A 12553-nucleotide genomic window follows, 5' to 3' on the forward strand; every position below is an offset into this window, starting at 1 on the left:
TTGTTGAGGGAGTCAAGGAGGGGCTCGTCAAGGGGCTTGTTGAAGGGCTTGTCGTGGTCGTCGTAGTCGTCGTAGTTATCATAATCGTCGTAGTTGTCGTAGTCGTCGTAGTCGTCGAAGTTGTCGTGGTCGTTGTTGTCGTTGGGGAAGTGGAAGAAGATGAAGGTGTCGGAGAAGTGACGGGTGCAGCTGTCAGTGAAAGACTGACTATAGCGGTTGTGGTACCTATGGTCAATGTCAAGCTTGTGGTGGTTGGCGTGCTTAGCGAGCTGATTGTGCTAATGGAAGTTGTCGAGCTCGCCGTGCTTGTAGTCGATGTCGTGCTTATCAGGCCTGTCGTGCTTGTCTCGCTTGTCGTGCTCGTAGTGCTGGAAGTACTCGTGGAGCTCGTTGTGGTGGTAGTACTAGGTGTAGTGGCAGTCCTAGGTGTGATGGTACTCGTGGTGGATGCGATTGTCGTGGATGTGCTTACTGTGGTGGTACTTGTCGATGTCGTTGTTGTCGTCGTAGTCGGAGTCGTCGAAGTCGTTGTACTAGAAGGGCTGGTGGAGGGAGAGTTTATGAGACTTGATGACGGACTACTAAGTTCTGTAGTCGTCATAGTCGAGGTCGTCGTTGTAAATGGGCTGGTAGAGGACGCGATAGTCGGACCTATTGATGGACTAGTGACTTCTGTCGTCATCGTTGTCGTAGCTGAAGTCGTCTTGGTAGATGAGGTGCTTAAGGAGCCTGTGGAAAGGCTAGTAGACGAGGAGCTAGAGGGCCCAGTCAACCAGGTAGTGGTCTCTAACGTTGTCGTCATTGTAGTCGATGCCGTCGAGGAATCGATGGATGGAGTCGTGAATGGACTCGATGTAACTGTCGAGGCACTGATGGCCGGACTGGTGGATGGTGTCGTGGATGGACTGCTTGTAGGACTGCTGGCGAATGATGATGACAGACTAGGTGACGAGGACGAGCTCTCCGATGGACTGGCGCGCAGGCTTATCGGAGTCGACGGACTTATAGACGAACTTGTAGACGGGCCCGCAGACAGGCTTGCAGAAGGGCTAGTCGAGGCACTTAGGTCGCCTGAGGAACTGGCCGAGGATGTGACATATGTACTCGACGATAGTGACAATGTGGAAGGCTCAGCTGTGGCGGCACTAAGTGATGGATTTGCAGATGGACTTGTTGTCGGGCTGGCTGTTGCGGTGGTCGACGTGTCGATGACGGCACTGGATGACGAAGTCGCTGCAGCCACAATCGATGTTGACGGCGTCTCAGAGGTAGGGAAGTTTGAATTGCTCGCAAAGCTTGAGCCGCTGGCACTGGGCGGGGACCCGTCGAGAGACGAGGAAGAGAATGAGCTGGAGCCAGCCGTGGTTTGCACAGTTGATTCAGATGTCGAAGTATAGACAGCACTCCTCGCCAAAGATGAAGGCGTTGACGATGCGCTGTCTGTAGTACTGTCAGCCGGAGTGTTCGTCGTAACACTGCTCAGGGCAGACGATGTCGCAGGCAGTGACGTGAACGCGGAGCTCGTAACGGATGTGCTAATGGCCGAACTTGTTGTGTCCGAGGATAGGGTCGTATAGGAGGAGAGTCCACTGGATGTGGTGGTGTCCGAAGAGACTGGAACCAAAGATACGGGAGAGCTGCCAAGCGATGAAGTCACAGTACTTGCTGTTGTTGGGGCCAAGGTGGACGTCAGACTGGCTGAGCTCGCGTCCGTTGTTATCTGCAAGCCATCTGGGTTGCTTGAAGCTACAGTCATGGGCACTGTTGAGCTTGACGATGGTGCAGACGGTGTAGACGACGTGGCTTCCTGCGAAGCGGCAGAGGTACTGGAAGGGAGTGGCGCGGATTCCGCAGATATGCTGCGAACTGCGCAAGTACCTGCAGGATCGCCGGAAAGAATCACATAGAAATGAAGATCGCCTTCCGAGCAGAATCTCGACTGACCGAACGTGATGGTCGACCCCTGAACGTTCCAGTTGCGATCGCGAACCGGCGGCTGATCGAACAGCTTGAGTGGAAGCGTGCCACTCACGTCTGTGGCGCCCACATATCTGGCGCCGTAAAGCAGGTCGCCTGCAGAGTTGACGAGGAGGACCGCAGCTGAACTCTTGTCGGGTACCAGTATGCCTGTCCCGTTCGAGTCAAATGTAACGTAGTAGATCGCTCGTTTGAACAAGTCTCTGCGCTTGGCTTTTGATGCTCCAGTATCGACGACCATATGAAGCGGATCGCCAACTCCGAGACCTGAAGATGGGCTACCCAACGGCAAAGATGATGAAGACGTTGTGGATGTAACCGTATTTGGAGTCTTCGAGGCACTCGTCACTTCAGGGGTTGTCTGGGAAGTGGTCGAGGAGTCCACGCTGGAGCTTGACGTTTCAAAAGGCGCTGTGGTAGCGGTCGACATCGTGTTCGACGACTCCGACGGCGACTCGCTAGATGAAGGTAACTCGGTTGCTGAGCTTGGCAAGGTTACTGAGCGCGTATCGACTGTGGATTGTGTTGAAGCCACAACTGATGACACATACCTCGAACCATCCGGACTCGTAGTGTCGAAGTTGACGACAGAGCTGGTCATCTCCGTGCTCAGTTGGGCTGAGCTCGAAGTGGACGACTCCAGATTCAACAGAACCGACGCAGTCGAGCTTGACAGCCCGTTGGAGGTGACGAATGCCCTCGTGAAGGATGACGTAAAGTCGCTTGCTGTGCTTGCTGATTCAGAAGTCGATGCTGATGATGCCAAGGATGATGCCTGCGAAGACAGCTCCAGCGACGATTCTGATGGCGAAAGTGATGTCAAGTCGGACGTTGACGATGTCGAGGCCGAGGTCTGCAAAGATGACGCTAACGTCGATACTGAAGTCGACGGTGCCAAAGCCGAGGTCTGCGAAGACGACTCAGGTGTAGACTCTGACGTCGATTCAGGGGTCGACGATGTCAAGGCCAAGGTCTGCGAGGAGGACTCCAGTGTTGATTTTGATGTCGATTCAGAGGTTGACGACTCCAGTGTGGATTCTGGTGTAGATTCTGAGGTTGACGATGTCAAGTCCGAGATCTGCGAAGATGACTCCATTGTCGATCCCAATGTTGATTCTGTCGTTAATGCGCTAGACAACACAGCTGTTGAACTGCTTGTCTGAGTGCTCAGATCTGCTACCAGCTGAGAAGACGTCTGTGATGTGAATGAAGTCGATGTTGAGGAGCTGTCCGACGTGGACGGTTCTGAACTCGGAGGCGTGGACTCAGAACTACTTGTCACGATCGAGATCTCAGTCGAGGGTAGATCCGACGTCTGCGAAGTTAACAGCAGCGACTTGGTGGTGCCCGTGCTTGACGAAACAGTCGTCAAGCTCGAAGTCTCAGACGGCGTCATAGAAATTGTGTCTGATGGAGTGCTCGACAGGCTGATCTCCAGTGTGCTCGACTGATCCGGGCTTAATGGGCTGACTTCAATTGTACTTGATTGTTCTGTCGTCTCCGTAAGGAATGACGACAACGACGAAGATGGTTGCTCCAACACGTCAGTGCTAGGAACCGTGCTGGCCGACGTGGTGAATCGGATGGTTGTGTCACTGCTCGACGCTGTGAATGGCTCGTTGCTTGATCCTGATTCCGTCAGTGAGACTGTTGTTGAGAAAGAAGCGCCTTCAGTAGCAATTGGGGACGACCAGGCTGTGTAGGTAGTAGAGTCTGACGTTGTCGAGGTACCAGCGGCCTCGGAGCTCTCTGATGAGGTAGAAGGAGACTGATTGCCAGCATTTGACGATGGGCTCGAGCTGACAATGGCATCTGAAGTCGACTCAACCGTGGTAGACTCTTTGTCTCCAGACGTTGATGGTATGAGGGAGCTTGTCCCCGGCTCAGTGGAAGACAATGGCAACGTTGAGCTTGGGGCGTCCTCAGTTGCGGAGCTTGGCGCACTTGTCGATGTAGCTGTTTCGAACGACTCCGACATTGTGCTTCTAGTCGAGCCTGCGCTGAACGATGGGGATGCTGACAATGTCTCGCTTTGGGAGCTCGAGAACGCTGAAGAGTCATCGGAAATGGACGATGACTCCAGAATCGGCGAGCTAATCGCTGTAGGTGGCGTTTCAGCACTTGACGAGACCCATGTCGTTGTGTCTGCGGCAATCGTTGTGGCAGTCGAGGAACCCAGCAAGTCAACCGACGTCGTCGATGCTACGGAGGACAACCCTAAAGAGCTGGTCACATCTCCTGAAATAGACGCAGACGACTCCTCCGGCGTCGTCGATGCTGTAGAGGACGGTTCTGAAGAGCTGGGCACTTCTTCCAGTAGAGATGATGTAGATGAATCAAACGACGTCGTCGATGCTACGGAGGACAGTTCTGATGAACTGGTCACATCTCCTGAGGAAGCCGCAGACGTTGACGACGCATCCGACGTCGTCGATGCTGCAGGAGACGACGCCGAATAGCTGGACACCTCTCCTGAGAGATATGTAGACGACACATCCGACGTTGTTGTCGCTGTAGAGAACAATTCTGAAGAGCTGGTCACATCTTCTGAGGAAGACATAGACGATTCAAACGATGTTGTCGTCGATGATGCTGAAGACGATTCTAAAAGGCTAGTCGTATCTCCTGGAGAAGACTCCGAATCTTGTGAGGTCGCCATGGTACTGTAACTTGCAGCCGAGTCGGAGAAGCTAGTCACTGTGTCCTCGCTTGTTGTGGTAAGGCTACTGAGGACCACAGTGGAAGAAGACGATTCCACTTGGCTGGCCGAAATTTCAATTACCGACGAAAACGAGCCCGTCCCATCATCAGTGACAAGCGTGAACGTTGAGGAGCTGTCTGAAGTCCCAGCAGCCAGTGACGACGAGGGTCCATCTGTCGCAGCTTCGGTGACGGACGAAGAAGATGCCGAGCCATCTGAAGGTTCAGCAGCCAGTGATGAAGAGAGAGAGCTTGTCGCTACATCGGCAACAGGCGTAGAAGATAGGGAGAGCTCTGAAGTCTCGGATGAGAACGCTGACGACATCGTACTTGTCGCTTCCTCTAGACCGGACGAAGACAGTGAGGTGCTCGCTGACATCTCGAAACCTGATAACATCGAACTTGTCGGTTCTTCGTGAACAGTCGTAGAAAGCGAGCTGCTCGTCGACGTTCCGGACTCAGCTGTCAGTGGCAGCGAAGTTGCCACATTCCCCTCAGTGAGAGTGGAAGACAGCGTTGGGGCCGTGTCAGAAGAAGTTTCCTCGGGTGCCGACGGCGACGGAAACGGAAACGAAGAGGTCGCAGAACTTTCAGACTCCAGAGAGGAAGACTGAGTTACAGAGTCAGAAAAGCTCGGGCTGTCAGTCAACGTAGTCGAAGTGTCTATCTCGGAAGCAGCTTCAGATGCGAGAGTGGCGGACTCTGCTGCACCACTCTGACTGGTAGCATAATTATCGGACAAAGTGGCTCCCGATGATAGCAAGGAATCACTTGCCTGATCCATTGTTGAGGAACTCTCAAACGACGATGTAGCGATGTAAATTGGCGTTGTTGCGAGCGTGGTAGGCTCGAGCGACGAAGAAACTTCGTTCTCAGTGAATGAGCTGCTTCTTGTTCCCTCAACCGAAGTGGAAGGAGTCGTGGAGAATTCGGTCGTGTCTTGTATGAAAGACGTGGTGCTCGTCTCCTCAAAAGTCGGGCCTGTACTCTCACTTGTGCTTCCCGAGAGAGCGACAGGAGTCGTGGAAAGATCCGCCGCCTCTTGAACGGGAGAAGAAGCGCCCGTCTCTGCAGAAGTCGAGACCGTACTCAGAGCATCGTTGACTGTGCTTTCGGAAGGAATGCTCGAAGATGCTGGACCAGCCCCAAGCGTCAAAGAGTCTGTACCTGAGCTTAGGAGGGTCGAACTGGCACTCGTGCTTTCCGAGGTCTCCGAGCTGAGCTCGGACGACTGTGCAGAGGAGTCAACCTCGGTGAAGGTGGCGGCAATGATAGGTGATGAAGGCGTCGGAGAGAAGCCTGTGGTGTATGACGACGCAGTTGATACGATCTCAATAGACGTGGTGAAAGTGTAAGAGGACACTTCAGTGTAGCTTTCGGATAAGGTGCCCTCCTCTGAAATCTGCCCGGACGAACTTGGCAAAGAGATTGTCTCAAGCGTCAACAACGAAGGGCCGGATGATTCGAGTGGAGGCGTCGTGCCCGATGAGGATGAGACCACGGAAGCAGGTTCTCTAGTCGTTTCAGAAGCCGTCTCGGTCGAGGATCCCTCAATGCGTCCAGAGAGTATATGTGAGGTGCTTGCGGCTGATGAAACAACGGATATGTCTGGTGATTGCGAATCGTGTGACGCTGTGGAAGAAGACTGTTGAGAGGTTAGGTATTCCCCAGCGCTTTCAGCAATGCCAGCATCCGATGACGTGGAAATGGCAGGCGATTCAGCAAGTGCAGTAGTCTGAGGCCCGTTGGAGACCATAGCAGCCGAGCTGCCCGTAGTCAGGATGGTCACAGCATCGGAGCTTGTCGTAGTCTGCTCATCAAGGCCCGACGATGTGCTCGTCCCAGCTGAGCTTATGATCGTGACACTGGCTTCTCCAACGAGGCTACGCATTGTCCCTGAAAAGGTCAAAGTGGCACTAGTGGGGTTCTCAGTAGAGAGGTCACTTCTGCTCACGCCCTCAGCTGTAGTATGACTCAAAAAGTCGACATACGAAAGCGTTGTATCGGCTGAAATTAGCTCAGTGGGTGTGGTTGTATCTTTCGTCGAAGTCCCAAAGCTTGACTGTTCACTCAGATCGGACGACGTTGAGGTCTCGGATGACGCTCCGAGGTTATTACTTCTTGAGCCCTCAGAAGCAGTCACATCCAAGACAGTGCTAGAAAAGTACGCTGTATATGACGGGCTCGCACTCATTGAGGTTATGGAGTTCGACTGGTACCCCAACGAAGATGAAGGAATCGACTCGGTCGATGGCTCAGGTACATTACTGGTTTCGGCCTCTGTCGTAGCGGGAGCTGCCGCATCTCTTAGCGATGCAGTTGTGTACGGCGAGCCCAGCCCAGACGACCCGGCAGAAGTACCCGTTAGAGTCGTAGAGCTTGCTTCCTGTCCTAGAGAGGTTGAAGCAGAGACCTCATTGGGGTCTGAAGTGGGTGTGCCGTCCATAGGCACATCGCTCCGTGTGCTTCCACTGTATCCCATGCCAGAGCTCGATGGCACGGAATTCGCCGTGCTGTAAGGTGTTCCTGTCGCCATGTCCGTGTAATTGGCAGCCGGTGTTGAAGTTGGCCCAGTTTCAAACTGCGGCGTTGTTGTGTCCAGGCTGGCCGCGCTGAGCGAGAAAATACTTGAAGTGAGACTCTGCAGGTCATCGGTTTCTGTGGCACTTTCCGTGTTTGATAGAGCGGTAGTACTGACAACGCCGGCAACAGATGCAAGCGTCGACACTTGCTCGACCGAGCCCGGCATACTGCTGCTTTCGCTCGTCGCCAGAGATTCCGATGATGCCGATGCTTCCGAGCTGAGAGATGCCTCCACTAGATCTGACGGAGTTGCAGTGAAGTATGAACTTGTAGAACTCGAAGACATGACAGAATCTGTTTCCAAATAGCAGCAGCCATTAGCACAGAACACAGAACTTGCGGGCCACCGGAAGCAGCAACCAAGGCGCGAAGCTATCTTGATCATGGGTGTCTCGGAGAATCTCCAGCCTGCTCTTGACGAGCAGAGAGAGCAAAGTCGCGGAATGCCTGCGTGTGCGCATACTGAACAAGTCGCAAGCTGACCTGTGGGATTACATGAACTTGTTGTGTAGGCGCGGGGTGGCTCGGAATCGAGCTGGAAATGAGCGCAGGAAGTTGGAATGTAGGTTGTCCGTTGCGATGTACGTCTTATGCGTGAGGTGTGCGAAGTAGGTTTGGGGTGTGCCGCGAGGCCAGTGGCGCCCAAGCACATTTAGCTGTAAGCGAGGCCTCGAGACTGACGCTGGCGATATGAATGGGATGAGAAAAGGGTATGGACAATTAGCAGCGCAACACGACCACAGGCTGATAGTGCAGGTCGTGTCTTCCTGCGGAAGGGACAGGGGAACTAGCCTAGGAAACCGACTTACGTATTTACTTCCCACCCAGAATCGGGCAAGTCGTCGCCACTGAGCCTCTCTTCAATGCCAAGGATGTCCCGAGGATTGGTGGACCACCGAACGATGGCGGAGTGCGCCATTCAAGGCCAAGCATATTATGTCCGACGGTAGACGGTCAACGACGGACCGTGAGTGACAGAGGTCCTGGTATCCATCCAGAGGAGCTATCGTTGCTGGCCGATCCGGAAAGGCTTTGGAACCCCGGGGAAGAGATGCTGCTACGAAGCAAATGCACTCCGGAATAACCCTCATTTGAGTACACCGTATGGAAAGATGACGAAATCATGCAAGACAGAAATTTTTTGAACTCACCAGAAGCTGCCGAGGTGGCTGCAGAAGTCGCGCTAGTGGCTGCTGAGGTGGCCGCGGAAGTCGCACTGGTAGCAGCTGAGCTAGGGCCAGAAGTTGCGGCGCTCGAGCTGGGCCCTGCCGGCGTGGCTGCAGAGGTCGCACTGGTCGCTGGTGAGGTAGCGTCAGAAGTTGCGGCGCTCGAGCTGGGCCCTGCCTGACGTGGCTGCGGAGGTCGCACTTGTAGCTGCGAGGTCGCACTGGTCGCTGGTGAGGTAGCACCGGAAGTCGCGGCGCTCGAGCTGGGTCCTGCCGACGTGGCTGCGGAAGTCCCACTACTCGCTGGTGAGGTAGCACCAGAAGTCGCGGCGCTCGAGCTGGGCCCTGCCGACGTGGCTGCGGAAGTCCCACTGGTCGCTGGCGAGGTAGCGCCGGAAGTTGCGGCACTTAAGGTTGAGCCTGTCGATTGATCAGCGCTGCTCGACGATGCCGCTGATGAGAACGGAGTGCCCGAGACCGAAGAGGATGAGCCGGGTGCCGCGGTGAATGATAGGGAGGGTGCAGAGCTAGGAGATGTAGAAGGTAATGACGAGGGAGCATTCGGAGACGAGGAAGACGCCGGAGTTCCGGATGGACTACTCGAGGCTACGGCGGAAGTCGTTGGCGAACTACTCGAAGCAGCGGCAGTAGTCGCAGATGAAGCACTCGAAATGGCGGCCGACGTCAGCGACGAACTACTCGAAGCAGCGGCGGAAATCGATGACGATCCAATCGAGGGACTGGAAGCCGCCGACAATCCACTCGAGGAGCTAGGAGCGATCGACGGTCCACTCGAGGAAGGAGTAGACACCAACGACGAGGCGCTTGTTCCAGTGGAAGATTGGGTGGACGATTGACTCCTTGGAGCGAAAGACACGGACGATCCAGTCGACGACGCAACACTTGACGAGACCGAAGAAGCTGGCGTACCTGATGTGCTGCCTGAACAGACTCTCCGTTAGAGAAGGTGTCCCTTAATGAAATACTGCGTTACGTGCTCATGACGCGGTATCCGGCACGGGAAAGCCGGAAGCAAGCTGAAGAGGAATTGTAGTGGAAGACGTACCTGATGAGACACTGGTAGCGCTCGAGGATCCTGCTCAACGACGATCAGAGTCTGACGTCAACACAGAAGTAGATATAACAAGGCTTCGTTAGAAGTAAGGGCAGATCTTGAGTACTTACCAGCTGTTACGCCTGAGCCGCTTGATGATCCCGGGCCAGCTGCAGAACTGGTCGCTGCAGGAGACGATCCAGACGATCCAGAGCTACCAGAGGAAGACGCGGGCCCAGCCGGAACGCTCGTTGCGGTGGTCGTGGTGGAACTCGCTGAAGGGGAAGAAGTGGCCGTGGTTGTTGTCGACGCCGACGATGTGCTTGAACCCACAGCTGGGACAGATGTGCTAGACGACGGCAAAGAACTTGGAGAAGACCCACCTGGAACAGTCGTGGTGGTTGCAGCGGAAGATCCAGAACTGCTGGAGGAAGACGCGGCGCCACCCGCGATAGTTGTGGTGGTTGCAGCGGATGAACCAGAACTACTGGCGGAAGACGCGACTCCACCAGGAACATTTGTTGCTGTCGTTGCGCTGGACGTCACGGGAGCAGCAGACGTGGTCGTACTCGTCGTCAACGATGGAGTGCTTGAGCCCGCAGCTGGGATAGATGTGGTAGATGATGACAAAGAACTTGAAGAAGACCCACCTGCAACAGGGCCTACTGGGGCAGAAGATACTGAAGATGAGCTTCGCGAAGTCGAGGAAGAGGCCGCAGGAGGGCTGGTAGTGGTGGTGGTGGTGGTGGTGGTGGTGGTGGTGGTGGTGGTGGTGCCTGGGTTTGCAGGATTGGTCGTAGTCGAAGTGGCTGCTGGGGGTTGATTCGGGATGGTCGTAGTGGTCGTAGTTGTCTTAGTTGTCGTTGTGGTGGGCACAGGCTGGTTGGGCACCGTAGTGGTGGGCACAGGTTGATTGGGTACAGTAGTGGACGTAGTGGCTACAGGATTGACTGGCGCGTTTGTCGTAGTGGCAGCAGGTGGCGTGGCGTGATGGTCACATCTGTGACAGTGGTAACGATAGTGGTACCGCCATCACTCTGTGTCACAGTAACCTCCGTTGTTACTTCGGTGGTGATGACCTGACTCGTTGGCTGGTCCGCGCTGCTGGAAGGAGGCACATCCGTAGTACTAACGGTAGCCTCGTCCGTAGTGCTGCTGGACACATCTGGTGGTGGCAGCGCAGGCTCTTCTCTTGCTGAGAAATCGTATGGGCAGCTGCTTGCTCCCACAGCGCCGAGCACGACTGAGTAACAGTCAGGTAGCCTCGGCGAAGGCCAGCCAGCATAGACCTTGCTGTCGCCACACTGGTAAAAGTTTGCACTGCCCCCATCTTCTATCGGCGTGTCCCAGGATAGGACACCGTCGACGAACTTGAACGAAGAGATGGCGGTGTTGGAGTCGAAAGAGGGTTCGAATTGAACGAAATCCTGGCTGACGTTCCTGTTCACCTGGCCTCCTGAGTTCAATTCGGTCATCAGACCGTCCTGAATGAAGTACCGTTTGGCATAGGCACAACTGTCTGCTGTGGCGCCCTCTGGCGCACCAGCATACCCCAAGGCTTTACTACCACTGCCAGCTTCCTGCCGCTTCTTATTGCTGAGGCCCGGAATGGCGACAGCGATGAGTGCCGGGCTTTCAGAAGGGATTGCGGCTACTGTGCCAGGCGGAAAGTTTTGACCAATAGACAGGTCGGGTTCAGGTGCGAGTGTCGTCGTCGAAACACTGCCATCAGAATTGGTGACTACAGCCACAATAGACGAGGCGGTCGTGACTGTACTTGGAGGCGGCACGGTCGACTGAATCGGAGGAGTTGTGGTCGATGCAGCTGGGCCTTGTGTGGTGGAACCTGAGCCGGTAGCGACCGGGCTGGTACCAGTTGTAGATTGCTGCCCTGGATTGATTGTATTGCCACCGGTTGGACTCGCAGTGACGGTCGCTGTGGTCGTGACTACATATGTTGTTTGATAGTAGGTTGGACCATTGTTGATTACAATGGCGTTGCCGTTGCCAGGGATATAGAAGGAATACAACGTCGAAGCGGAGATATAAGTGTTGTAGACCCCAGTCACCACAGCGACTGTCACATCTGGCGGACATGTCGAGCCCGCTGCGTCAACTTTGACGGTCGTCACCGCCGGAGCTTGTGCGCTGGCCGTACCCAACAGAAATGCAGCAATCGAAGACCAAATGAGCGACTTCTTGGGCGCCATGCTGGCCACCACAAGATGAAAGAACGAAAAACACTCGTCAACAAGAAAAGGAGCGGACGCTGCAGAACCTCTTGAATACACAAACGAGCGTGGGGAGGGACAGGAAAGAGTCGAGCGACCAGACTTACCGTGTGATGCTTGTCGTATAAGAGAAGAAGCCATAGCTAAACACGCTAGTGGTCGACGGGAAGGCCGTGCAGTACGCTGAGAATGTAACATTTTCTGACGATGCTGCACTGGCCTGCTCGCAGAGTCGTTACTATTTACCCCTGCTGGGTACCGGTGGTCTCCAGCTCAACATGCTCATTGGGTCGAAAGGATCTGGAGGCGATTTGCTTGTTTATTCGCATTGCTGAATTGGTTGAAAGCAGGGTGCACGGACTGGCAACAGTGCGCGTTGCTAAGCAGTAGTAATGAAGATCGGCAGATCTGTACACGAAGGAGGAGAGTCAAGATACGCCGTTGCGATGGGCGAGATCCATCGTATTGCAGATGGACATGGGAAGGGATGGCATTTTGGCGATGGATATCACAACATCGTGTTGCGTGAGCGTGTCGCACGGAATAGTGAAGGAAAGATGTAGGAGATAAAGCCCGAAGCTGCCCAGCTCAAATTGTATGGTATGTCCCGTAAGCTTTATCGCAACTTCTTCGTCGGCTCTCTCAAGTTCATGCTCGAGAGTCGATAGGTGTGGTGTCAACTGGGTTTAAAACCTCGGAAGGAACGACTGTCGTCACGTTTATCTTTACCGGGCTTGGCACAGAACGCGTCGGACACTTTAGGACGCGTCGAGGAGTGCGTTGCAGTCTCGAACACCATAGACTATTCGAAAAGACAACACCTCTTTGCCGGGTCTGTGATG

At 54.6% G+C, this 12553-nt stretch overlaps 5 protein-coding genes across 5 annotated transcripts; 4 read left to right on the forward strand and 1 right to left on the reverse strand.

Moving 5' to 3' along the window:
* Window positions 1-227: 227 nt before the first annotated feature.
* AB675_5792 (uncharacterized protein) lies at window positions 228-1397 on the forward strand (the record flags this gene model as incomplete). Its single annotated transcript, XM_018146029.1, has 1 exon — window positions 228-1397. The coding sequence occupies one exon, from the start codon at window positions 228-230 to the stop codon at window positions 1395-1397; it is 1170 nt and encodes a 389-aa protein (XP_017998852.1).
* Window positions 1398-2123: 726 nt separating this feature from the next.
* On the forward strand, window positions 2124-3140 carry AB675_5793 (uncharacterized protein; the record flags this gene model as incomplete). Its single annotated transcript, XM_018146030.1, has 2 exons — window positions 2124-2152; window positions 2225-3140. 2 exons carry the CDS (start codon window positions 2124-2126, stop codon window positions 3138-3140), a joined length of 945 nt encoding a protein of 314 aa, XP_017998817.1.
* Window positions 3141-3782: 642 nt separating this feature from the next.
* AB675_5794 (uncharacterized protein) lies at window positions 3783-4436 on the forward strand (the record flags this gene model as incomplete). The annotated part of the gene is made up of 1 exon (XM_018146031.1): window positions 3783-4436. One exon carries the CDS (start codon window positions 3783-3785, stop codon window positions 4434-4436), a length of 654 nt encoding a protein of 217 aa, XP_017998724.1.
* Window positions 4437-8383: 3947 nt separating this feature from the next.
* AB675_5796 (uncharacterized protein) lies at window positions 8384-10303 on the forward strand (the record flags this gene model as incomplete). Its single annotated transcript, XM_018146032.1, has 5 exons — window positions 8384-8566; window positions 8642-8848; window positions 8903-8969; window positions 9084-9271; window positions 9575-10303. 5 exons carry the CDS (start codon window positions 8384-8386, stop codon window positions 10301-10303), a joined length of 1374 nt encoding a protein of 457 aa, XP_017998657.1.
* Window positions 10304-10418: 115 nt separating this feature from the next.
* AB675_5797 (uncharacterized protein) lies at window positions 10419-11690 on the reverse strand (the record flags this gene model as incomplete). The annotated part of the gene is made up of 1 exon (XM_018146033.1): window positions 10419-11690. One exon carries the CDS (start codon window positions 11688-11690, stop codon window positions 10419-10421), a length of 1272 nt encoding a protein of 423 aa, XP_017998875.1.
* Between the last annotated feature and the right edge of the window lie 863 nt (window positions 11691-12553).

The sequence above is a fragment of the Cyphellophora attinorum genome (assembly GCF_001299255.1).
Source record: "Cyphellophora attinorum strain CBS 131958 chromosome Unknown Contig17, whole genome shotgun sequence".
NCBI lineage: Eukaryota > Fungi > Ascomycota > Eurotiomycetes > Chaetothyriales > Cyphellophoraceae > Cyphellophora > Cyphellophora attinorum.